Source organism: Aphelocoma coerulescens, chromosome 10 (assembly GCF_041296385.1).
Source record: "Aphelocoma coerulescens isolate FSJ_1873_10779 chromosome 10, UR_Acoe_1.0, whole genome shotgun sequence".
Taxonomy (NCBI): Eukaryota; Metazoa; Chordata; class Aves; order Passeriformes; family Corvidae; genus Aphelocoma; species Aphelocoma coerulescens.
The window spans coordinates 9,979,594-10,005,075 of record NC_091024.1 but is presented as its reverse complement, the minus strand read 5'-3'; the positions used below and the strand labels follow the sequence as shown (position 1 = coordinate 10,005,075).

The 25,482-nt window shown below is 48.8% G+C and overlaps 2 protein-coding genes across 5 annotated transcripts in view; both read left to right on the top strand.

Moving 5' to 3' along the window:
* The window catches only part of CERS3 (ceramide synthase 3), a 43,745-nt gene extending 36,369 nt beyond the window's left edge, over positions 1 to 7,376 (top strand). For all 3 annotated transcript variants that reach the window (XM_069025297.1, XM_069025296.1, XM_069025295.1), the window contains exon 11: positions 3,756 to 7,376. In XM_069025297.1, coding sequence (XP_068881398.1) covers positions 3,756 to 3,887 — 132 coding nt within the window. In that variant the 3' untranslated portion in view covers positions 3,888 to 7,376. The remainder of the gene's footprint in view (positions 1 to 3,755) is intronic.
* An 11,355-nt stretch (positions 7,377 to 18,731) lies between these two features.
* ADAMTS17 (ADAM metallopeptidase with thrombospondin type 1 motif 17) overlaps positions 18,732 to 25,482 on the top strand; it is a 157,317-nt gene continuing 150,566 nt past the window's right edge. For both annotated transcript variants that reach the window (XM_069025817.1, XM_069025816.1), the window contains exons 1-2: positions 18,732 to 18,839; positions 19,434 to 19,765. In XM_069025817.1, the coding sequence (XP_068881918.1) occupies positions 18,770 to 18,839; positions 19,434 to 19,765 (402 nt within the window). In that variant the 5' untranslated portion in view covers positions 18,732 to 18,769. The remainder of the gene's footprint in view (positions 18,840 to 19,433; positions 19,766 to 25,482) is intronic.

Here is a 25,482-nt window from a genome sequence, read left to right as displayed (position 1 = left end):
GATCAGTCCACGTTGCTACAATATATTTTTGCCTTTTTAATACTGCTTGGCACTGTCTTTCCCTCTGCTCTTACGCTTTCCACTTGAACTACCCTGCTGTGGCAGATATGGAGCCATGGCTGCAGTGTGACCTCAGCATGCACTGGACGAAGGTGCCACATTTCCAGTAAAGGGGGGCAGGAGGGAAGCACCACTTCAGCAGTGATGTTCCCATGGTGTCACCAGCCCAGGGGACAGGAAACCAACACTTCCATCAGTTGTCAGCACAGCCATGTCCTTCTGCTGCTCTCCTCAGCTGTAGCGGAGTGCAGGGCCAAGGGCTTGTCAAGAGGGAAGTGATTTCTGAGTGCTTTATTGAGAGACAAACTTGTACAATTAGGAGTAAATTCTCTGTTAGTTTATATGGAGATTTGACCAGTACTTTTCTGCTTACAAGAGGCTGGGAGGTGGCCTATGAATTTTGTTCATCTTGTAACTTTGAGAAGTCTTTTTCCATGGTGAAGTCGCTTAGAAGGTCCTTTACAGTTCATGTAGTGCTAATGACTTCAATGATACATGTTCTAACAGCAGTGAAATGCAAGAAGCCAAAACTACCTTAACAAATACGGTTCATTTAACTAAAAGAGGCAGACTGAGCAGCAGGTGGAAGGGTTAAACAAAAGGAAAAAAGATTATAAAAGTTTGCGGCTTTGGCTTCACTACAAATGGCTCTCTTGCAGACTTTATAGCATTAGCGGTGCTTCTCATAAACCTTGAAACCATTCATCCATTTAGAAAGATTAAATTGGTTAGTCATCCAGAACAGAAAACCTACACATCCATTTTGTCTGTTACTCTAAACCAGCTGAAGTATAATAAATGCAGTTGATGCCATTAAACTAAAGCATTGAGTATTAATGATGGCCTCAGCTGTGGTATTTACAGTTTGCCAGCTCTTGTGTTCCTGATAGTATATTCATCTGCTGCTGCTCAGGAACAGTCAGAGTAGAGCCTTTGAGTTGGAAAACATGAGTATAATATATGATGTGAGGGGCTCAGAGAAAACATCTTGGTGTTAAGGCAGGGAAAATCCTAGAAATGTTACAATTTTTGTTAGTATTAGAAGGTCAAAGTTAAGAGGCACAAACTTCACTTAGGATATCTTAATATATTTATAATGGTCTGTTAAACAGTTTGCAAAGACAGGTTTGTTTGGATTTCCAGTTACAGATGAAGCTATTGCTATTTCAAGTTCTGTCACTTAAACAAGCCAGACAAAAATGGCCAGACTTTCCTAAAGCAGGAATTTGTAAAAGCACTTGGTCAGGAAGCAAGTTTATTAGTACAAAATATAGTAAAAATTAGATTTAATTTAGCAGCATTTTTTCTTGATTAGTATCAGGATTTCAGAAGTAACACTTTTCCCCAAAATTAAGAAATTTGCAGTGATTACTTCAGAATACAAAGAAATTTAATTCTGCTGCTTTGAAATCTGTAAGATGTTCTCTCAAAGGCAGGCATTTTACAGTGGGCTGGAAAAAACATGACATGATTTTTAATTACTACATATAGTGCCTTTAATCAGAGCATCCAGCTTGACAGCATTAAAACTGGGAAGCGAACTCTGAGTTTCCAGTTCCATGCTGGAAATGCCAGCTCATTCCTATAGGAAACAGGAATCAATATCACACAGCGGCCATCATTCAAAGCAGAGCAGTTTGCCAGCTCTTCTTAAGCACATGCTTGAGCACCAGCAACCTGTGTGCAGCACAAGGAGGGACTCCAAATGAAATACCACAAACTCCCCTGACTCTATTCCTGGTGAGCCCCAAAATGCTGCTCCCTGTCACTGCCCACAGTGCAGCTGCAGGGAGATGAGAGTGCTTCCAGGGAGTGCAGTGGATTTGGCATCAGACACTGCTTAGGATTAGTTTGTTTTTCTTTCTGAAACATTTATGGTGGCAGAAAAGCAACAATCCTCTCCCCACCCCCTCAGCATTTGTCTTTTACTGCAAATACAAATGGCAAAAATACCAAGAGGGAGCGAGGTGATCTGAAAGAGCCAGAACCTCATAAATTGTGTGGGAAAGGCTGTCTTGCCTTTTCTCTAACTGATGGCATGCCAAGTTTATTTTACAGTATTTACAGTAAGATTTGTTTGTTTTGATACCCTTTGTAAGTTGTTAGGGAAAAGGCAAAAGAAAATCTCCAGGAAGTTTATAGTTTGTGATGAGCCAGAGATAAGGCTTTAGTTTGCTTTCTAGCCCTATACCTTTTACTAGGAGTGTAATATATAAAGGGATATGAGATTGCAATGGGATGAGTTATTACTGGGCTGTTATTTATTTTCTCTGCAAGAATTTGGTGCTTAAGAAAGACCTCAGAGCAGCACGCTAAGGAAGTGGAATTGTTAGTTCATTCTGAGAGCACATACAGGAGGGGCAGGAACAACCCTGGTTTTTCCTCCCTGTATCACTGCTCTGACCTTGGCACATCACAGGGACAACAAGCAGCCTCTGCTTGTGTAGCTGAGGTCCAGATGGATGACATAAAAACAGATTTATCCACAACAGAGTGGTCCCAGTGTGGCTGTGCAGGCAGGGGATTTCTGTGCTGACATTCCTGCCAGCTCCAGCACATAGCTCGGGAGGCAGCACTCTCTCTGTCATGAGGATAAGCCCCAGGTTTCTCTCAGGCCAAGCATCCTTCAGTACAAAAAGACAACAAAGTGGTGCCTCTTCTTGGGCACCACTTAGGAATCAGGAAGAAGGAAGAGTTTTCTGGATGTACAACATCTCTAACTAGAGCATTCCTGCCCAAAGTCTATGGAGCAGGTCACTCGTTGGTATGAAAAGTCTTCCAGGCAGGTGCTGCTCTTGTGAGCTTGTGCACTGAAGGGAAAGTAGGGGTGTTTGGGTTTAATGCTGAAGCCTTGATTGTTTGAAGCAAACTTCTGAACACACCGTAGGGCCTTGGGTTATGGCAAGAATTGAGAAATAGGAGACTAATGGTGTATTTTATGTGCCGTGACAAACAGCACAGCGTGGTCTCACCTCTCCCTGAAACATGGATAGACATGATGACTTTTCTCTGTGTGGTGGAAACATTCACTCCTTCCATTTTTGACTGTTTGGGATGAAGCATGATTGCCAAATGTTAGGAGCTGTCCCTATGGAGCTGGGGAGGGATTTTCCTAAGGCCAGACTGCCTCGCTGACCCCTTCTGTCCCTGCTCATGGAGCAGCCGTTCTCCTGGGCAGTTTCCTTAGCAGAGTGATAAACCCAAGATATGCAATAGTTGTACCGACACAGCCTCCCCTGTGCCAGTGTTGACGTGCTGTGTACACCACTGAGCAGGAAAGAACATTTTAGGGTCAGCAAGTGTCTTTGAGCAAAGCTGGTGCCGGGAGATGCTGGCACAACTCATCACTGGTTTAGTTTACACCTGTCAGAAGCAGGCAGTCTCTCAGCTCCTGTGTTTGGGTGAGTGTATTCATCATATTTAGCTTTTAAACAGTATTCTTTTCATCTTCGCTGCACTTCACAGCTGTTAATTAATCCCACAGCACCCAGGGATTAATAGTAACACTTTACAGGGAAAAGCAGAAATGAGCAAGAAGGGGTCAAGTGGCTGTGCTGAGGCCATGGAAGAAGTTTTGACTAAAGAACATTTGGTTCTGCAAGATTAAAGTGTTGTTAAGCGATCTCTCCATTTTGGGGGCAGGGTGTGTTTCTGGGGGGCAGTAGAATATGTTCACAGTCTTTTCTTCTCCCTAGGACTTGAAAGATGATCGGAGCGATGAAGAGGAGGAAGATTCTCTTACAGATACTGAAGAGGAGTCCACAAAGAATGGCAACAAGAACAGTAGTGGGTCAAGCAAACACCTCCTAAGCAGCAGTCACCACTAGCCCTGTCCTGCCTCACCTCCTGCAGTGATTCCTGCTCTGGTTTTAGCCCAACCTACAGGATAGGATTTAAGTCAAAAGGCTTGTGAGACACTGTGATTGATTTATTGTTGGCTACTGGACCTGGAAAAAAGCCCAGTTTAGAGGAGACGGAGAAATTGCATAACATGACAAAATGTGTTAATGACCCACTTTCAGAATCGTTGCGGAGTGTGTGGAAAGATGTTTGGACACGCTGACTGACAGTGCTCCACAAGGGCAAAGCTCAAGAGAGTCAAGTAATTTAGTGTCCCATTGATTCTAGCGTTGGTTTTCAATCTGATTTAAGATATATTTCATCAAACAGTTTAAATCACAGACGTTTTATGGTAGGTAGGTAGTGTGAACTCCATTAGGGACCAGAATTACTCAATGTGGGAAAAATTTGACAGTGCTGTACAGTGACTGGCATTTTAGTCTTTACTTTTCAGTTTAAACCCTCATCAAAATGGGTATTTTTATGAGTTATATTTCATTTCCTGGAGTCCAGAGGAAGCAAACATGGAGGAATTCAAATTATTTGTCTGTGAAGTGTTGGCTTCAGTGCAGAAATATTGTCTTTCTCTGAAGTGATAGATAGCTGAAATACTGTGTCAAGGAAGTCTTTGCTGTTAAAACAGCAAAACTCAGCCCCAGTTCTCCACTGAGCTCCAGGCTTCTTAGATGTCTTTCAGTCATTTTGGCCCAGTGTTAGAACAGAAGGCACAGAGGGGAGAGAAGAGGGCAAAGGGAAATTGGGTCTTTTCACAGGTTCTTGTGCACTTATTTGTCTTCAAAACTGCTAAACACCTCCTGCTCCAGGCACATCTTCAGACCAGAAAGTTAAAAGCAAATCTCATCTATTCCCTTCTCACGAGCTTGTCTCACAACTTTGGATACTCCCTTCTCTGGAGCGAGGCCACCCAGTTCTGATCTGTGGTTCTGGAGTGCTCGCTGCAGGTAGCCGAGCACTGGGGAGCATGGGACTGGCACAGGATGTCACACTGTCACTGCTGTGCGTTCATTTGATACCAGGATCTGTATTTCCATCTCTGCTCTTTCATGAAATCCAGGAGTCACATCAGCTAGACCCAAACTTGGATGTGACTTCAGCCACATGCTGTTGTATATGCTGTAACCAGTGAGCAACAGCTCCTCTTACCTAAAGTGCCTCTATCCTAAACTTGCACTTCTGTTCTAACACCAGTGGGGGTGCAGCAGCATTTTCAGTCCCGGGGCTCTCCATGGAGAGGCCAGGCCTTGTAAACAGGGTGGTGCCAGTCCCATTTCCCTCTGCATTAGCTCACAAGGTCATAAAGGATTTGTGTCATAAGTTTGGGAGGCGAGAGGCTCTGCATGTGGTTCTACAGTAGCTGAGATCATCTGGGGACCTAAATCCAGTAGCTTGATAGAGGCCAGGGGACCACTCCTAGAACAGCCTCCGTGCAGAGTGTTTGGTTCAGAACGGCTCCGTTCCCCTCCGGCTGCTCCGGCAGGAATTGGTGACCTACGGGAAGCATTATATGACTGACTTGTTTTCCCAAGATTTCCTTGGCAAGTGGGATGTAATTCAGTGACTGAAGCATTGAAAGAATGGGAAATGTTTGGAATCTCAGATATGAAAAAAGAAGTGGATTTCATGCAGTTACAAGAAGCTGTAGGATGGCTTTGTTACAGAGACTTAATTTTCTTACAGTGTCTATAATTTTTTACTTATGTTTTGGACCATTTTGGACCCAAATGTGCATGTTTTACTACAAAGGGAATTACACTGAGGAAGGAGCATGGCCTACAGCTTCTGAAAAGGAAGGGAGATGTGTGGTGGTGGAATGGGACCCCTGTCTCTGTGCTTGTAGTTCAGTGGTGCCACTTGGGCTGAGCGGGCAGAACCCTCTCAGCAGCCTTTGGCCAGCAGTCCCCTTCCTGCACAGATAAGGAGAACACCTTAAATACTGCAGGGGGGAGGAGGGGCAATATGGGAAATAGAAGCACTGGTGGCATCATGTAAAGCAACTGGAGAGTTTGGCAGGGGCACAGTTCTTATCAGGGCTCATTTATTGCCGGCGTGAAAAACACTTTCCTAACAAAACGTGGAAACCCGGCGTCTTGGAGGCTTTACACTCCCCTGGAGACAACGGTGCTTTCTTCGAGATGTAACAGAATTTTGGGAGGTGGCCAGGACATTATCATTTGATTTTGGTGCCAGAAGCTTTCCTCCTATGACTAGGAAAGGAATTCAGGAAAGGAAACACAAAGAATGATGTTGTCACAGGAATGAACCTCTGAACAACTACTGATTTTTAAACTGGAATTTATAGTCTCCTTGAGGCCAAAACTTGCCTTTCCTACTCAGGACAAGTCTCCCACTGAAGCCAATTAACTCTGTTGGAGTCTTGCCTAGGAAAAATTTTGGATTGCAGTTATCCAACCTAATTGCAAGAACTGTTGTTCTAAGCTGATGTGAAACTGAGATCCTAAAGGAAGAACAAAAGGTAGATAAATACACTCAGATATGAAACTTTGAGGCAAATTTTGGATGAGTACAGAAGAATATGGAAGAAAATAACATCCTGAAGGTGAAGATTAAGTCTGGGCACAGTAAACAACCAAATAACATTGTAGTGGGAGGGTGTGGAAGGCAGGCAGGCCACAGAAGGCCCTTTACAGGGATTACTGTCATGGGCAACCAAGGGGATAGCCCTAAAAATTCTGAATGTAAACCACTTGGTCCTGCTAATAAATACCCACAGCACAGAAAGAAGTGGGAATAGGCTGTCACAATGTCCCCTCTTAACACCAGATTGGTCATTCCTGGAGTTATGTGTGTTTAATTTCCCCTTTTTACTGATGGAAACTCAGAAACAAGAAGTTGAGGTTGTGGGGGCACAATTTCTGCTAAAGAAATTCATGTCATGGTGCTTCAAGATTTTCAGTCTATTCAATGCAATGCAATGCAGATTCAACATTTTTATAATCTCGTTGTGAAGAGTCTCAAAGTGCAGGTGCAGAACAACTGCAGGCCTGTATGGGAGCACTGATAGACTCTACCATTTTATTTTTACCATTTCACAAAGTGTGTCCTGCTTCAATGAGTTGACACTGTGCATCTGGCTTTGCTGTGTCACTTTAACCATGCCAAAGATAGAGCTATAGACTGAAAATCAAATCTTAGTCCATAAGACTCAGGGGAAACTCTTCTGTTCCATTTAGTTTCTCTGGATTGAATTCAGGTGTTCTTGTCCGTGTGTACTCTGCTTCCTCTGTATTTGTGTCATACTTAGATTTACCAGCCTGCTCTGGATTGGGTTTACAGATCTCCTTCACTCCACAGAACTCATTTTGTCAATTCATATTATTTGGTATAATTACCTTTTTTTTGTTCTTAATGCTACTGACTTTGTCTGGTCAGTTGAAATACACACTACAAATAAATATTTTTTAAAAACAGGTGTCTATGTAAGGATTTCCCTGTTTTCTCTGCCTTACAGTGTCCTCCTCTCTGCTGTCCATTCCCTCCAAGCTTTCTGATGAGAGCCTCATTACTTCAGGAACTAATTCCTTACTATTCCGAGTTTTTCCATTGCCTGGAAAAAGCTGGGTGATCCACAACCTTCACAAGACCTAACAGCAATGTCTGTAAATGAACTTGTGTTTTTCTGAACAATTAATGAACAGAGAGGAAACAAAATTAATGGAGGCCTCATCCATCCTTTGTATTATTCGAGACTTATGCTTTGATTGAAGTACTTGTGAGTGCTCCTGTGTACACCAGGAAGGTTACACCTGTTTGTATCTCTACCCAGCTGGGTTTTGTGGTGCATATTAGGGCTGCTTATGAAGTTTTGTATGTTAGGACTGAGGTGCTACTGCCCAGCAGGTTGTTGTGGGATTATCAGTGGCTCATCACAAGCACCTGTGAGAAAGCTCAGGTGTGGATCTTCACCTGGCAAAAGCAGGAAAGCTCTATGGAAAACAAGGGACCTGTGCTGATTTGTATCAACTGAAAAACTGCTCCGTATTTCTTCTTTCCATTTCTGCCTCCCTGGTTGGGAAGACTGCAGAGGCTCTGACTTACCATGTCTTCCCCATGGGCAAACAAGCACAAAGGAAGGTGTTTCAGCCCAAATAATGAACTGTAGCAGAATACTTTGGTTTTATTAGCTGAATTCTTTTTTCTTTTTTTTTTAAGCTTATGAGTAAGAATAAAGTAGATGGAAAACAAATAGAGCAGGGCTGTGTGAGTTTTGGCTACAATCAACTTGCAAACTGTGAAGAATAAAAAAAAAAGTTGCTGAATTTGGAAGAAAAACACCATCTCCACAGGCACTTCCCCCAGCTGTGGGTTTGAAGAGCAGCAGATCACCAGGAATGACAGTCCATGCTGAGCACACGGACACAGCCCAGGTGTGAGGGGTCCAGGGCTGTTGGCTGCCCCGGAGCTGGGAGCCTTTGGTGCGGAGCAGAATATGAGCCACGAATGTACCTGGGAGCTGATTTCACTCAGAATCACTGGAAATGATTGTTCCTGGTTCCCTGGCAGTTTGATGGGCTCCCTCCAAGGAAAAGGAGGTGATCAAAGCAGTGTGATCTCCACCCAGGCTGATTACAGAGAGCTTCAATTGGGGCTCTGAGAGTTTATTGGACTGGAGTACCCTCTCTGGGGCTACCTGAAGTTTCTAGACTTAATAGAAGACAAGGATGAAAGCACAAGCCTGAGCTTCAACATGACTCTGCAAACACAAGGTCATAACAATGCACATAGGATAATGTTGTTCATGTTCCAATAGTCTGAAGATTTATGAAAATAGCCTCTATTTACTCAGCTGGAGTGAGCCCTGTTCTTCTGAGTTTTGTTACCCCATAAAGCATTCAGAGGAGACCCCATAATCATTTCAAAGTCAGAAACATTAAGTGGAATAACAAGTATAAACCCTCTCCACAGTGACTTTGAAGTGCAAGAAGCATGGCCTTGTAGCCATGGAATATTATTCTGCTCTGAGCCGGGTTGGAAGAAACAGCTCCCAGGCAGTTGTTTCAGGTGGTGAAAAGTCCGTATTTTTCCTACCACAAAAGAAGCTGGTCTAAAAGAAGTTGAAGTTGAGCAGGGAAATAAGTGATTAAATTCCCACTGAATTTCACAGGAGCTTTTCCCATGATACTGGTGAGAATTAGACCCAGATCTCATGTGACCAGTTAAAACAAGGCCAGCATGGCACTCCATTCTCCTGCCATCAGGAGCAGCGCACCGCCCCACGGTTTCCTCCTCCTGTAGCCCAGGGCAAAATCCTCCCCGGAAAATGAGTCCTTCTGTCCACAGGACACTCACCTGAACACAGCTCTGCCTTTGCCTCTTCCCAAGCTGGGCATGTATCCTGTGAAAGACATTCCTGGGAAAGCAGTCTGTCCCTTTTCAAGGCAAAAGCCTCACTTTCAGAGAGCACTCTGCCTCCTGTCCCCTGCGTGCTCAGGATCATAGCAGCACCTGGGCTGCTGATGCTAAAGCCCACAGTCCAAGGCCAAATTTACCAGGAAGAGGCAAATGAGGAGCCGTGGTTGTCATAGCCGCCTCAGCACGTGGGTGCAGCAGGAGAGGGCTGCTGAGCCAGTGGAGAGAAGGGAGCAGAGGGAAAAGCAGGAGCAAAATGGCTGGGACAACACAGCAACGGCTTGAACACAGAACTGACATCACAGAGCAGAGCAGTAACAAGGTTAGGAGGAAACAAGCCCCAAGAGAAGGAGGAGGAAAAAGACAGTAGTTCTGTATCCCGGGGATCGGCGTTCCGAGCAGCAGCAGCCAGCGTTGCCTGGACTCAGAGATGAACTTTGCAGCCAGGACAACTCCTTTTCCCCGAGCCCCAGCGGCTTCGGACTGAGCCCAGCCAAAGAGTTCCCAGGGCAGGAGCGAAGCAGGAGAATCTGGGAAAAGCTCCTTTACAAAGTTCCCAGTATGTGAGTGAGAGGATAGGGAGGGACTGGGCTGGGGCTGGGCCGAGGCAGCCACGAGTGGAGCCCAGCAGACCTGCAGCTGTGGCAACGACCCCACACTTCACCTCCAGTTGCTGGGCGAGCTTGACTCGCCGGTGGACCTCAGAGTTGGTTTTGTGCTTTTCCTGGCTGACTGGAAATCCCAGGAGTCCTAGAAGAGATTCTGGAAGATTTGTGTGTTTGCTTTCTACAACAAAGAGCAGAAGCAAGCTGCTAAAAGGCCTTCCTAGTGCACCTATGGGTAAGTGTCTTGGTTGTGTCACGGGCTCTAGACAGAGCAGAAGTCCTAGGATTTCCTAAGAAAGCTTTCCTGTGGGAAGCAGGAGCTAAACCTTATCAGGTTGTGCTAAATCTTATCAGGCTGTGCAAATCCTACCTAGTTCCTTTGCTGATTTAGAGGAGGAATTATTCAGCAACCAACGAATGCCTCATACATTTCCCCATTGCAAGGGCAGTGAGGTCAGGTAGCGGTTGTGTGTTTGCAGCTTTTTTTATCCCTTTGGGTCCTGCAAGGATGGCACTTGAGCAGAGAACAGGACTCTGTAGCAATGTCCCCTTTGTCCGGAGGTGATGAGTGTTCTGTAACCCTGACTATTCTACAGGGCATGCACAGCATTTAGTGAACTGGGGAATTGCTTCCCTCTGGTTCTGGCTGCAGCTGCCTTTGGAGAGCCCAGCGCTGCAGGACCTGCTGCGATGAGAACGCTCCGGGCCCCTCCCGCGCCACCACCCTGTTGGTGACCGGGTCATTGCTGCGAGGCCCCACGAGGTGGCAATAGCAGGACACGGCTCCCGTCGGGACACGGCTCCGTGGAGTGTTGCTGTCCATCTTTTTGCCCCTGAAAACAGAGATTCCGTTGAATATTGCAGTGCAAAATTCTTGCAGCTGGTAATTTCCACTTGATCGGTCTGACTGCGAAACAAGTGTCGGCTATGTCACTGGTAAAAAAGCACTTAAATTTTACTGAGATTGAGTATTTGATGCCAGTACAAAGGCCCAATGTGCTGGTGTCCCAAGGGCCGGCATCTGCCTGGGTGTCACCACTGGCTCCTTCCCTGTAGGTGTGGCACTGTCCTGCTTTCTCCCCTGGTACCAGAGCTGTACATGGCATATCTGGGGTGGGGCTGGGGAAGAAAGGATGTTAAATGTTCTCTGACACTGCTGTACTGCCTTGTATTTTTCATATTGTCTCTTTAAACTACATATTTTTCAAACCACAGGGTTTGTGGCTGGTGGTAAGTGAAGTCCTGTTCTCACCTAGATCCTTAATGTCTGTGATGCAAATAAGGATGATAAATCTCTTAGAATAATGAGGGTTACACTGCCATTCCAATGATGCCATTCCAATGGTGCCATTCCACCTCAGGAGACAGGCTCTTCACCCCAAGCATGAGGTGAACACTCCCACACTCCCCACGAGTGTCAGCAGGAAAAAGGGACCCATTGGTCCAAACAAGCTGCTTTAATCCTACTTGGCACAACTCTTGTGGTCAGGCTGTGCTCAGCTATGAGAGCTGGGATCTGGTTTGCTTTGACAGCAGAATGGAAAATTTCTGTGAGCTCTCTCCATGGCTGTGGATGTACAGGAGGTGTTTGGACGCTGTGGGCTGTGGGTGACAACCTCCATGGTTCCCACCTGACCCCAGTTCTTCCCTGGAATTCTCATCCAGGAGACAGCTGGATTTGACTTGCCTGTGCCTGCAGATTGAAGCTTTGGGGTTGCCTGCAGGGCTCTCTCCATGCAGGGTTTCCATGGGCTGGTGCCCAGCTGTCAGCGCAGTTCCCTCCATCCCAGCTCACAGATGCGGCTGGATCCTCCCTGCCAGCAGGTTCTCTGACACACATCTCCTCTCCTTTCCTGTGTGTCCAGCCCAGAATTCCTGACAGCTGGCAGTTTTAACAGTCCTAGAGTGACACTGATGTTTTGCAGTTACAAATAAACATTTGCAGCCAAGCTGAAGTCAATTGCCAGCTCTGTTGGGAGAGAGGATCCAGCAGCAGAGGAGCATCTCAATTCTGGTCCTGGTTCACTGTATGACCTTGCAAAAAATGACCCCAAATGGACTGGGATGAGGTATTGGTGGCTATTGCTGATTAGGAGCAGGATGTGTTTCAGGCTCCAGGCGCGTTGCTCCCTCCAGACCTCGCACTGACCCTCACGTTGGTGACTCTGTGCACTGTGCTGACACGGGAAGTGGGGTTTCCTCGCTGGCTGTGGAGGAGAAGGCAGCTCTTGCCATGCCTTAGCAGAGTGTGAGGTGAACAGTGTCTGCCAAAGTGCACAGGGCTACAGATGTAGCCTTGCAATGGTCACAGCACACCCTGCCTGCCCTGCTCCTTTGTCCCCTGAGAACAATCACCCTTTTTCTGCTTCAAGGCAGCCCAAGAGCCCAAAAAGTGGGACTCTTTTCCTAAATAGGTGCTCCAAGTTACCCCCATGCCAGACAATTAACAAAGACAGACAACATCAGTTGACCAAAGCCAGGTTTGATGGGGCCCTAAGCTACTTGATTCAGTGGGGAGCATCACTGCCCATGGCAGGGCATTGGAATAAGATGATCCTCAGGATCTCTTCCAACCCAAAGCTTTCTAGGATTTTATGATCCTACAACCAAACATCCCAGTTTGCATCTTCAGGCTGCGGAGCACAAAGTAAAGGCTCCTGGGACAGCAATGGGGAATTTACTGATTCAGCTGGGGATGATGGGGAGGGAATGTAAAGACTGACTGACTCAGAAGGGGGCAACTGCAGAGTAGCCCCAAGAGAAGGAGGAGGAAAAAGAGAGGGCTGACAAAACTGTGTTGCGAATTTTTAAAAGCAGTCAGAGATTTTGTGCTGTGAACTCTGCACAGCTTCTCTCAGTGGCATTGTGGTAATGCTTCTGCACAGCTCTGCATCCAGAATGGGAGCAACCAAGAGAATCAGCATAAACTTGAGTAAAGGATTGGTCCTGTGAGGAAAATAGATCTGAATGCTGTTGATGCTATCACTACTCATGGACAAAAGGTAGAGGTTTTTGACTGATGAATTTCTGTAAAAGTTGCAATGGTTTGACAAAGCTTTGAGGGCAGCTTGGGAGCAGCTTGAATATGACACAAAAGAAGGGTTAGACAGCAAAAGTCCAGAGCCATGATCACCTCAGCACATGGGCTTGGGGCTGTTTCACTTCCACAAGAGGAAAAGGATGTTTTACAAACCCAGGCTGGGGGTCCAGAGGGGCTTGGCTTTGGGGCACAGCCCTGCTCCATCTCGGTGCCAGCATCCAGCAGTGCCTGTGCCTGGAGGACAGCCCTTCCCACCATGGCTTGTCCCCCCACTCAGTGCCTGGCTGGGGGCCCCCCTCTCCAGGGATGGGAAAGGGCCTTGCTGGCTGCAGGAGAGCTGCTCCTGTGGTGTGACCCACCTTGGAGCCCCTGCTGCACCTGATGGGGCCCCTGACCCTGCAATCCCTGCTCCTGGGGATATTGAGTTTTCTGTTTGTTTTGCAAGTCTAATTGGCCAAGACGCTGTGAAGGGAGGAGAGAATGCCCAAGGGAGAGGTGTTAAAGAAATAGGAAAACATTATTAAGAGTGTTTTAAGTTGGCAGTTTCCTGTATTAGTCCTTTCCTGGTGAAAAGGAGCCTCTTTAGGTCTGTGCAGTTGGATTGGACCACCCGGTCCAGGCTCCAGTAGCCATCCATGCAGATGAATGAAGTGCCTTGTGCATCCCCTTGGCATCACCTCTTTCAAGCCATGCACCACCTTCTTGGCTTACAAATCTTCCCCCTCTGGCTTCTTGTGTCCTGCTGCAAGAATACACAGAGAAGGAGGAGCCTTACATGAAATATTCAGTTTGGGGGGATGATCCTCCTCCAAGGCAGGTGTTGGATACAAAGGGAGAATATTGAGAGGAGATGAGGAGCACCAGATGAGGGATATTGCCAGTGCCAGTGGCAGGGAGGTGGCACCTGCATGAAGGGCTTTGCCATTGTCAGCTCCAAGCATTCAGAACTTCTGCCTCCACACAGAAGCAACAACATCATTTTTGAGAAAGGACTATTTTAAACAATCCCAAGGTTGGGAACTTCTTCATTTGCTCCAGGACAAAAACCCTCTAGGTTTCTCCTAGGTCACTTTCCCAGCCTGACAGGGGGGTCAAACATGGAGTTAGATGAGAAATAATCTCATGATTGCAGGAGCCAAGGTCTGGAGAGGAAAAACCCAAACAAACCATAAATCATAACAAAAGAAAGTGCCAGCTATTCCCAGGTTCCTGATAACATCATCAGAGGTGGCAACGCTGGACTTCATAAAAAGCCTGACTGAACTTTAGGGTCAAACAACAGCAGCTCTTTGCTTTGTCCATTTGTCCCCCCATGCCTGGGGAGTGATGCGTGGCTGACCATTATGGCCCAGCCAATGGCTATCTGTGCATGGCCTCCCGATCCCAAAGTGACCCTGGACTAGCCCTGTCTGTGTCTGAAAATGCCAGCACGGCCTGACTGGAGGTGCTGGTGCACTTACATTTCTGATTTCTCTACACAAATTTCTGCCCACCCTGAGGGAGCAGATTCCCCCAGCACCCTGCAGTTGTGTTACTTGGCTGGGAGTATGTTCTTTTATATGCCTGACTTTTCTCACCCACTGTGGCCTGTGTGCAATGTTATTTTCTGGTCCTGACAGTGTTGCAAACTGATCCCTCCAAATCTGCATCCTCTCTGCAAAGTTACCCTGGGAGGTTTTGCAAAGACAGCAGTGGCACCAGGATGGGAATGCAGCCAGACGTGAAGCAACCTGGAATTTCAGGAGTCCATTCCTCAGTCCCTATCCCACAGGAATAATTTTCTTCTCTTTTCTCAATATTCTATGGAAAGAGGGTGTTTTTCCCCATTGCAGCTGGGTGAAGCTGGAAGCCCCTTGGAGACAGGCAGGGGGAAAGTGTTTGGAGGGAAAATCTTCATGGAAAACCTCATGTGATGCACTCACTGTGAGACAGACACAGCTCAGCCAAAGCAAACTCCCTCTGACAAAAGGGATCCTCTGTCAGCCTGTGAATAAAGTTCCCTGCCACGAGAAAGATAGGCCCAGCTCTCCTGCCATGGGCTTGCCTGAACTGGAGCAGGCTGCGTGCTCCCCTGAGGACACAGGTGCTGGTGGCTCAGCCTGTCCCTCGGACACCTCCAGGGTCACCGTCGTTTTTCTTTCTGCTCTTTCATTCCCAGGAGCTCATGAACAGACTGCCCATTTTGAGCCAGACTTGACAAGAGATGTCCCAGAAGGAGTTTTTCTCTCATGGGCTTGGGGTAATTCTGGCTGCTGGAAGGAGAAACCTAAGTGCCTCTGCTGAGGGCTGCATGAACAGTACTAGATGCTGGTGACGCCACTTAGAATCGTTTAGGCTGAAAAAGACCTTAAAGATTGTTGAGACCACCTGTAAGAAGTGAGTCCAACATGAAGCAGCAAAGCTTGAAACACTCTGTACCCAGGGAAGAGCTTTAATTGAACCTCTGGCTCAGTGTGTAAAGCCAGACTGTAGGAAAACCAATGTTGGCACCTCTGAAACTACTTGTATTTATTTGGTTGGTGGTTTTAAGTTACAAAAGAGCTTTTGTTGGTCCCTACTTGTCATTAAACGGTCTCCGGCTTCTTTGGGGGGTCATTTGCACAGGTAACAGCAGCACCTGCCAGGTCCGTGCCCAAGCAGCCTGGCCAAGCTCTGCAGCCTCCGGAGGGGAGGGAATTCCCGATGCCCAAAGGCTGCAGAGAGGGGAGGAGCTGCGGGGAGAGCAGGAAAAGCATCGGAGTGTCTCGGCAGGAGAGCAGCACCTGTGAGGTCGGGGAAAGGACCAGGACAGGAAAGGTTTGGAGAAGGGTGGCTGGAGAGAAGGGGGAAGGCTGAGCAGTGGCCAAGTTAACCCTTCCCATGCTGGCATTTTCCAGGCCACGAGCCAAGTGACTGCTTCGGAAGATGGATATAACACATGTCTGCAGTCTCCAAAGGGTTATTAACTCTGCAGTAATGGCCGTGAAACTTGGCTTCCTCGACATACATTTAAAATTGAAAAAAAACCCCACCCCACACCAGTTTCAGAGGGGGATAGGGTTTGTTTCCTAGGAACTGCAGGGCCAAATCCACCTCTGTGATGGTGAGAGGAGAACCATCCCCCCATCCCATGGGCTGGGAGCAGGGGAGCAATGCAATCACCACAACAGGACCACAGCCCTCTCCACAGCTACACACATGTTATCCTTATCAGTAACAATTTCAAGGTATTTCTGAAAAGCCCGTGGTGTTCAATTAATAGAGTCAGTGTCTCACTGGAACTTTGGGATTTGGATTCAAGAAAACCACCAGTGCTGCTCCTAAGACAGATCCCTCTTTTGTTGTGTAGGTACCACTGTGGGGTTTGTCTCTTGCTCCTGGCTCCAGCCCTTGGCAACACTGAGGTCTGCCTGGGATGTTGCCCCTGTCCTGGGGTGTTGCAGCTTCTTGGGCTCCTGTCCAAATGTTCTGGAAATCTGGGATGCTGCATAGGGATTATCCCTACCCCAGTGTAGTCTGTGCCAGCCAGCCCAGCCGCTGAGCAAGTCCTTCCATGCAGTAAGTTACAGACTTCTCTTTATTAGTGCCTCTCTTCCCCCAGACTATTACATTTATTCTTTCTCTGTATTGTTATTATTTTTTTGGCAGAGGACTTTGGAAGGTGGGAGAAAGGATGTACTAAAAAGTTAAACAAATCTAAGTCCCCTCGTCAAACCCTTTTGAGGCACCAGCTCCAGTCCCTTAGCAAATGAAGTCAGCTGGTGGTCTGGGTTTAAACATGGCTGTTGAGGGCTCAGGCCAGGTTTGACAGCTCACAAATCAAATTGCCTCGTGGTTCTCAGGAGAGGAGGATTGCCACGGGTGGAGGAGCTGTGGGGGAGCTCTGCCCCACTCTGTGCCAGCTGGAGCCTTGGCCTTGGAGGGAGGCACTGAAATCGTTGGTTCACAACAGGTCAGGAGGGAAATCCAGGCTCTGAGGTTTTGTTTTCCGTGTTTTGTTACACTATTGACACAGAGCAAGGCAGCCCCAAACTGAGATTTTGTCTCACTTGAATGGGTCTGGGCCAGTCCCTTTGCTTTGGTAAATTCTTATTCGAGAGCAGAGTGAGCCTTGAAAGAGAGAGTGGGAAACACAGAGATATTAAATCTCACCTGATCTCATGTTAATAAAGAGTTTGAGCCATGGGTCTTGGCTTACTCTGATTTTGCCTGCTGGGAGCTGCTTGCAGGTTCTCAGTTTTGCTCTTGCTGCTGACCACAGGTAACATCCTCCAAGTGCCACCACACTGGAGGGACAAGGGGCTTTCCTGAGGCCCCAGCAGGAGGTGGGACGTGCTCTTGTGTCCATAAGGTGCTGCAGAAGCCCTATGCAGGGCAGGGCTTTCTGAGCCTGCACCAGCAGGCTGCACCAGCCCATGGTGTGCCATGGCATGTCCCTTGATGCCTGGGAAAAGCACAGCCAGCAGGATGAAGAGCTGGAGGCAGCTACAGGATTCTGGCTCTCAAACAGCCTCTCTCCTTGTACAGGAGCAGCTCGCTAAGAAAACGTGGCTCTTGCTGTCTGTTCAATGCCTGGAAGAAAGAAAATGGTGCTCATGTCTCTCACCAGTCTTTTTCCCAGCTCCAAACAGCCCTTTTCTCTGCACTCCCCCAGTGCCTGCCCTCCCTGGGATGAGCATCCAAACCTAGTTCCACTTGCTTGCAGCTCAGAGCCATTCCTGCTGTCAGTACAGCTCCGGACAATTCTGGTGGAAGTGGTGCAGGGAGATCTGCCAGAGTCATTCACACTTTTTTATGGGCCTTCCTTTGAATTCTTCTACAATTTCAGGAACAAAGTTGCAGATTTTTGCAGAAGTTTAAACTCTAGGACACTGCTCTGCTGGGCCACCACAGTTTAAAGCTGCTAACAGATTGGATCTTGACTGCATTCCATGACTCAGCCATGCCAGGAGCACAGGATCGCATCCAAAGCCCACCAAATGCAGCAGAAACCTTTCTGCTCTTGGAAATCACCCTACTGCTTTCAACAGCCCCTGTCCAAACAGTTCTTCTGATCCCTGCACAGCTGAGGACACGCAGGACATGGCCCAACCAGGTGGGAAGGAACTCCAGTGGCTGCAGGACCTCAGTGAAAATGGGAACTGATGGAAAAAAAATTATATGTCTTGAGCTTTATGCACTTGTTTCTTATTTTCATCCACATGATGAGTGCTTCAGGAGTATGCAGGATCATTGCCCAAAATCTGTGTGTGTCCAAACACTGTGCTCTGGGATAATCCTGCTTGAACTTGAAGGTTGGACCAGGTGCCCCTCTGTGGTGCCTTCCAACCTGACCCGTTCTATGATATCGTCAACCTAATTTTTTCCTGGTCTTCCAAGCCCTGGCACCGATCCGGCGGATGGCGCTGGGAAAGGAACGGGCGAGTTTCTCAAGCGAGCTGCCGTAGCAGAGTCTAAATTCACTCAGTGATGAGGAAAGGGAGCCGCAGGAACAGGACGGGGCTGCCCAGCGGCGGGATGGCGCCTGTCAGAGCCCCTGGCCCCGCCGGGATGGCCCCGGTGGCTCCGCAGGTCCCGGAGCAGCTCCGCGGGTACCGGGCCGGGGCAGGAGAGGGCGCCCTCTGCCGGCCGCCCGCGCCCACGTGCGCCCTCCCCGCGCGCCGCCGCCGGCGCGCAGCCAATGGGGGAGCGGAGGGTGTGTCCCGGCGGCCGCCGCCGCCAATGGGCGCGCGGAGCCGCGGCGGGGGGCGTGGCCGGGCGCGCGCCGCGGCGATCCCCGGTGCCGGGGGCGGGCAGGGCGCACTCGGGCTGTGCTCCTGTGGCTGCGCTGCGCGCTCGGCCCCGCCGCCGCATTACCATGTTTGACGGCTGCCTCCTGCCCCTCGTCGTGCCCTGCCTGCTGCTCTGCGGACTGGACGCCGGCACAGGTAGCGCTCCCCGCCGCCCCGGCTCCCCTTCCCCGGCGGCGCTGACAGGGTCCGGCCCCGGGCGGCAGCGTGCGGGCGCGGAGCGCAGGTCACGCACCCCATCCCCTGCGTGGCCGCGGTTCCAGCCCGCGGGATGAATTGCTCCAGGCTTTTGTATTTTCTTTTCCTGTCCTCCCGCTGCTGCTGTAGCGTTCCATGTGGAAAGCTGCTGACTGTCCTTGGCTGCGGCTGCGGCTCGCTCTGCTTTTCCCCTTCTCCCTGCAGATTTTTATTGGGGTTGGTGAAATGCGATGCTTGTGTCTGAGCTATATATTTTTTTTAATGATACAAGTAGCTTTAGCGTTTGCTCTATTCCTGTCTTCCCTGCACGTTTTTGTCTCTAATATATGTGTATATAGAGAGAAATAAATCGCTGTGCTCCGCTGGCTCCATTGTCTGCGCAGCCCGTTCACAGTTTCCAGCGCGGGGCTGTCTGCGCTGAAACCCGAGCGCGGGGCTGTCCCGGGAAGCGGGGGGTGCCGCAGCCCCCGGCCGCCCCGTCGGGCCGCGGCTCCGGGGTGCGAGCGCCTGAGCCTCTCTCCTTCTCGCCTGCAGCTGGCGGAGCGGAGCTGGAAGTGGTGATACCGGAGCGAGTGCCGCTGGAGAAGATCCACCTGCTGCCGCCCGGAGGGGATCGTGGCGGCCCCCGGCGCCGGCGGGCAGCGGCGGAACAGGAGGAGGAGGCTGTGCTGCTCCGCCTGCCCGCCGCCGGCGCCGAGCTGTACCTGCACCTCCGCCGCGACCTGCGCTTCCTGGCCCGGGGCTTCGCGGTGGAGCGGCGGCGCGGGGAGGCGCGGCGGCCCCCGCGGGAGCGGCTCTGCTTCTACTCGGGACACGCGCTGAACCGCAGCGACTCCTTCGCATCCCTCAGCACCTGCGCCGGGCTGGTACTGCCATCCCACCCCGCTCCCCTGCACCGGGCTGGTACTGCCATCCCGCCCCGCTCCCCTCCTCAGGGCTGGTACTGCCATCCCGCCCCGCTCCCCTCCTCAGGGCTGGTACTGCCATCCCACCCCGCTCCCCTGCACCGGGCTGGTACTGCCATCCCACCCCGCTCCCCTCCTCAGGGCTGGTACTGCCATCCCGCCCCGCTCCCCTCCTCAGGGCTGGTACTGCCATCCCATCCCGCTCCCCTGCACCGGGCTGGTACTGCCATCCCACCCCGCTCCCCTTCGTGGACTGGTACTGTCAGCCCGACGAGGCGAGATGCCTGCGCTTCACCTCCCCTCAGCGAGGTGACCCTCCCGTTCCTTCACCTCGCTGTCCCCTCGTCTCCTGGGCCCTGCCGAGCTCCAGCGCTGTCCCGTGGTGGGTGTTTGGCCCACCCTGGCTCTCCACTGTGGAGTTTCCTCAGCCTCAGCCATCCATGAGGGGCCTCAGGCCCTGCGGTTCTGCTGTGGGTGGGCAGCAGAACCCGAGGGTGCTGTAGGGGAGCATCCTGGTGGAGGGAACATCTTGTGTCACTGTCCCCCAGCCATGGGGCAGGTGGCTGTGTCCTGCTGGGGGTGATTTGATGCCATCCTGGCTTGATCCTGTGGCAGCTGTGCAGCTCTGCAGCTGGCTCTTCCCACCAGGCTCCTGCTGTCGGTGTTGGGGTGTTCACTGGGAGCCGTGGTCAGGGAACAGCCAGTGCTCCAGCATGGTTGGAGGAACATGCCACTCAGGGGTGCTTTTCCCACCACAAGTGTCAGGATTTCTCTGCCCGAGACTGTAGTTTCAGGTGGCTCTGCAGGGCCTGGCTCTCCTCGGAGCATCCTGGCAGGAGCAGGTGATCTTGTGTGGGACAGAAAGGTTCTCAGTGGTGGAGACTGAGACTCTTGAGACATTGAATAGTTTGCAGTTATTGTTATAACTTGAAAGTACTTCAGGGCATCAGTGGAGCATTAGGCAGTGATTCCCAGCACATGGTCCTGGGAAATGTGCCTGTCAGAACAGACCTGGTGATGGAGATTTATCCTTAAACCGTAGTGAGAAGCACTACGCCCTCGGAACTCCGGCCTTCGTTCTGGAGCCATTTGAGGGCGCTGTGCCTCAGGATTAAAAAAACCCCAACAGAGATGCTGAGGTGTGAGTGGCACTGGAAGTTGAGCTGAGTTCCACCGAGGGAAGCTTAAAACTGATATCTCTAGATCAAGCCTTAAATAACTAACAGCTCTACGCTTTTGTCACCAGGCGTGTTTTGTTAATCTTGCTGGGCTTCCAAAGCTGGAAAGCACAGACAAGCAGAGGAGGAACCTTTAAAAAAAAGAGGAATGTAGTTGTAGGCACAGTATTAACTGCCTGAGTCAGGGAATGGAGGAGGGGGTGAAAAAGCTTGGCGAAATTCCCAGTAGAAAAGCTGAAAAAGAGACAAGACTAGTTGGTCTTCTCTCACTACTCTGCAGAAGTGAACAGCAATTTTTGCAGTACCTGTTTGGATCATGTGAATTCTAAGCAATGACTAAATTGACATAACTGAGCTGGATCAGTCTGGGATCAGTGTCAGAGCTGCTGTTTTGTGCCACCTCTTGGGGAGCAAAGCCCATGTGTTAGTGACAGTGTTGATAAAGTTCCACTTGCCTTTGCCTGTGCATCTGGTCCTGGGAGTGCTGAGTGGTGTGAGCAGATGTGTTGGGAAAGAAGTGTTTCTGCAAGTTGGGATACTCGTTTCCTATTACAGGAATCCATTCATCCTCTTCATTCAGATAATCACTGGGAATGGGAAAGGGCTAAAAGCAGGTGCATGGTACATTTGGGTGAGTTAAAGTTTATAACACCCTCATGTGCTCAAAACTAGAGAACAGAAAGCTCCAGTGTCTGGAGGATGAGCCTGAACTTAAGATGGATGAAACTAAACTTAAGATGAACCTCATTAATTATTGAAATGGTTTCTTTGAAATAATCCACACCACCATGTAGATAAACCTTCTTATTCTAGCTAAGTGGACCATTTTGGTTTCTTAAGTTTGTCTTTAAACATGAAACATCTCACATTTTAGGCTGTTTTCAGTGTTTACACAGCATTTTGCAGTGGCCACACTAAACAAGCTCACCTGTAGTGAAAGCTGTGCAATTTAGTGGTAAGATGTTTTCTGGGATCAGAGGAATCAAAAGTTTGCCCCAACTTATCTAGGAAGTCTTCAATCTGCCATGAGTTGAACTGAGAGCAGGTGACTCTAGAGCCCAAAATTTTTTGCCTTCTAGTCTGGCAATTTAAAATACTAAGACCATCACTTAAAAAAAAAAATTATTTTTATTTTCCCATTGCTTCCTTGAGCCCTGTTTCCTACAGAAAGAATAAGGCTTTGCTGTCAGCAGCAGCTTTGCAGGTGGGACATGGGCCAGACCTGTTGGGCTAGAAGAAAGACCTTGGTAGTGGAAACCTTGCAGCCTGTTTGTCCTGGCATTTGTCTTCTGAGCAGTTCTAATGCTGCAGTGGGGGGTTTCCTGAAAATTCCAGCATGGGAGTGCTCATTGGACTCTAAGGAGTGCTCATTGGGCTCTAACTGGGTGATCAGGACATCTCCTTCAGAAAAGCTGGTTGCTAAGAAGTAGAGTGGGCAGTAATACTGTGTCCTGATCTCCAGCTGGCTCAGGCTTTGCTGTAATCATATTCTCAGCCATGCCATAAATCATACCAAAAGTGATACAAAATGATCAGGGCAAGTGGAGTTCTAGTAAAAACAAAATCCCTGACACAGTGGCATGAAAACTGAGCTGCAGCCAGACTGAGTAATTGCTTCCTGGTGATGATATCAGATTCCCAGTGTGGCATCTGAAGGTTGGGGTCTGGTTTTAAGCTCTGCTCGCAGATGCTGCTGTTAACCAGTGTGTGGCTGCTGTAGTTTCCTGCTTTGGCCGTGCTCTTGGAGCTGTGTGAGGTCACAGTGAGGTAAGGACTGCTGTACCCAAGTTCTCATCATTTAGATACAGCTAGAATACCTCATGTGAGGATGCTTGAACCCTCCTGTTCTGACAGCCTGGGAGTTCAGCACCGGCAGGAGGCACCGTGTTCCTGGAAGGTGCTGCTGCCTTCCCCTTGGCAGCACTGTCCTCTGGGGAGTGCAGTTGTGCCAACACTTGGATTCTGGCCACAGCTCAGGGCTGCACTTTCCTTCCCTGGTGCTGGGCACTCACAGGCAGTTCTGCAGCCCCTGGGACAAACACTGGAAGACAGCAGCCAGTACAGGAACTGTATTTTTTGGGAAGTTCCAGCTTTGTAAGGCCACAGTAGAGTCACTGTCACATGCTGAAGTGCTGGACTGCAGCATCAGCCCCTTACAGTAGGTGTAGGCTTTTCATATTTCTTGTACCTGCATTTTGGAAACAGTTACAGTTTTAAGAGGGTCATGAGTCCATGTCAAAATAAGCATTAGACTTAGAAATGAACTTGAAAACTCTGTTCAGGAACCGTATCTGAAAGATGAAAATCACTGGGATGCATTTAGAGGCAGAGGTTTGATGCTAAGTAACTTCTCTTCCATTTTAAAATCCAGAATCTTTGATTTTGGGTTCAGGATTGCTCTTTGGCATGTCTCTAAATAAAGTAGATTATCCTTCTCAGTTGAGATAAGAGTTTGTGGCTCCCTCCTGTTCAGGCTAGTTCATATAACATTTTCACACCCCAGTTTTGTCTCCTTTGAGCTTCCTTGTGCAGACTGGATTGGTAGAAGTGGATGATGCACATTACAAAGGTTCATGGAGTGAGAACAGTGATTTTTCTCTCTGTAGGATGGAATGGACTAATTGAAACTACACCTTAAGAAATGCACACTGGAAGTTGGGAAACCCTAAGTATTTTGCAGTAATGTCTCATACAATCTACTCAGAGAGGAAGAGGGATTCTTTTCTTCCAAGCTTTGTCTACATTTGCCTTTGTTAAACTTCCTGCATCTCCTGGTGGACAAATCTTCCAGCTTGTTAAAATATTTCTGAATGGTGGCTCTTCGTTCTGGTGTGTCCTGTTCACTTGGGACCATTCATAAACTTTGTGAGGGTGTAAATGTAGATAAGGACAGATGATAAGAGCATCTATCTGGATTTCTTCCTTTAAGGTCTCTGAAGTCCCACTGGTTTCCAGGTAGGTGTAAGTACCTCGCAGGACCTGGATGTCCTGGTGTGGGTTTGGATCCTGTCTGGAAGGCCAGTGAGGGCAAAGAGAACTGAGTAAGTTGGACTGCAGCCTCCAGGGAATGAGCAGTAACTCCAAGGACTCCTGGTAAAACAGTAAATCTGATCTGTTCTTGGGAAAAAGAGGAACAAGGATGCAGAAGAGGCTGCAGTGTGTCATGTTTAGGTTGTCCAGGGGCGAGTGAGTGATAAAGATGAGCCCTTCCCTGATGGTTCATCCTGTGCCATAGGTACCTTAGATCGGTGAACTGTCCCTCGAGAGGGGTTTGCCCGCCTTCATTCACTGCAGAGGGAGGTGATGCCTGGTTCAGAGCAGATACTGCAGCTTGGTGAGCTCCATCCCTGGCCAGTGAAGTGTTTTCTCTGTGCACCAGGGCAGTGCTGCCCTTCAGGTGACTCAGGAGCCTCTGCTGCTGTGGGAAGCAGGGCAGAGCAGGAGTCTGGGGATTATAAGATGATACAATTTCCCCTGAGGAAACCTTCAGCTCTGCTGAACTCCCCCGTCTGGGAGAGGAGCTGTCTGGCATTCATCCATATCTGGGCCATGAGCTGAAAAGTTAAATCTCTTAAAATTGCTGTGCTGGGTTTCCTTGTGCTGGGATTTTCTTTCCTCTTCCACAATGGACAAGAGGGAGAACATGTTGGGGTTTTGTTGTTCAATAGAGTTGGAGGCCAGGGCAGATATTCCTGGGTATTGTCTGCTCTCAGAACTGAGTGTAAACCTGAAATGACTCTGGAACAAGACTTAAAGCTCTTCTTTTCAATTTGCTTGAATTGCACTTTTAAATAATAACCAACCAAAGCTGAAACATGATTAATAAGGACAGGACTAAAACCCACATGCAGTTTATTAAACTGTATTTGTGGGTTGTTTTGTTCTTCACTTTAAACATTAACTTCCTTTTAACTTTGAGGAAATGGTTAAACAACGATTTACAGCGTAACAGTTGAGGAATTGAGAAGGGGATGGAATTTGTCAGATGTTTAAATCTGTTCTCTTTTCAGCATGTTCGTATGTATGTAACTAATGAACACTTAGGAGCAAGAGAAAAATCTGTTAAAGATTCAGCATTTCACAGATTTCCTTCAAAGATGTTGTGAAAATAAAAAGGGCTGGAAAAACAGTGTAACTGTTGGAGAGTATTAACATGTGGGAAGGTCGAGAACCATGTACAGAGAACACTTGAGGATTTGGATCCCTGTTCTGAGCAAGCCCTGGAGCTGCAGTAGCTCCACCAGCACTACCAGGGCACAGGGACAGAGCAGTGAAGCCAAGGAGGCAGGATGGGGTCATACAAAGGCTGTGTTACCACTGTCATTTCAGTGACATTGTGTAAGGACCTTTCTCCTTTCCCTGTTGTGATTTAGCCCAAGAAAAGCTCTGGTGGAAGATGATGTGTAGCAGAAGAGTGATCTACTGGTAGTGCAGGAGTAGATCAGAGAGTGAGCAAGTTACTGGAGTGACCATTGTGTGTGTGAAACTCTGGGTAAGAGC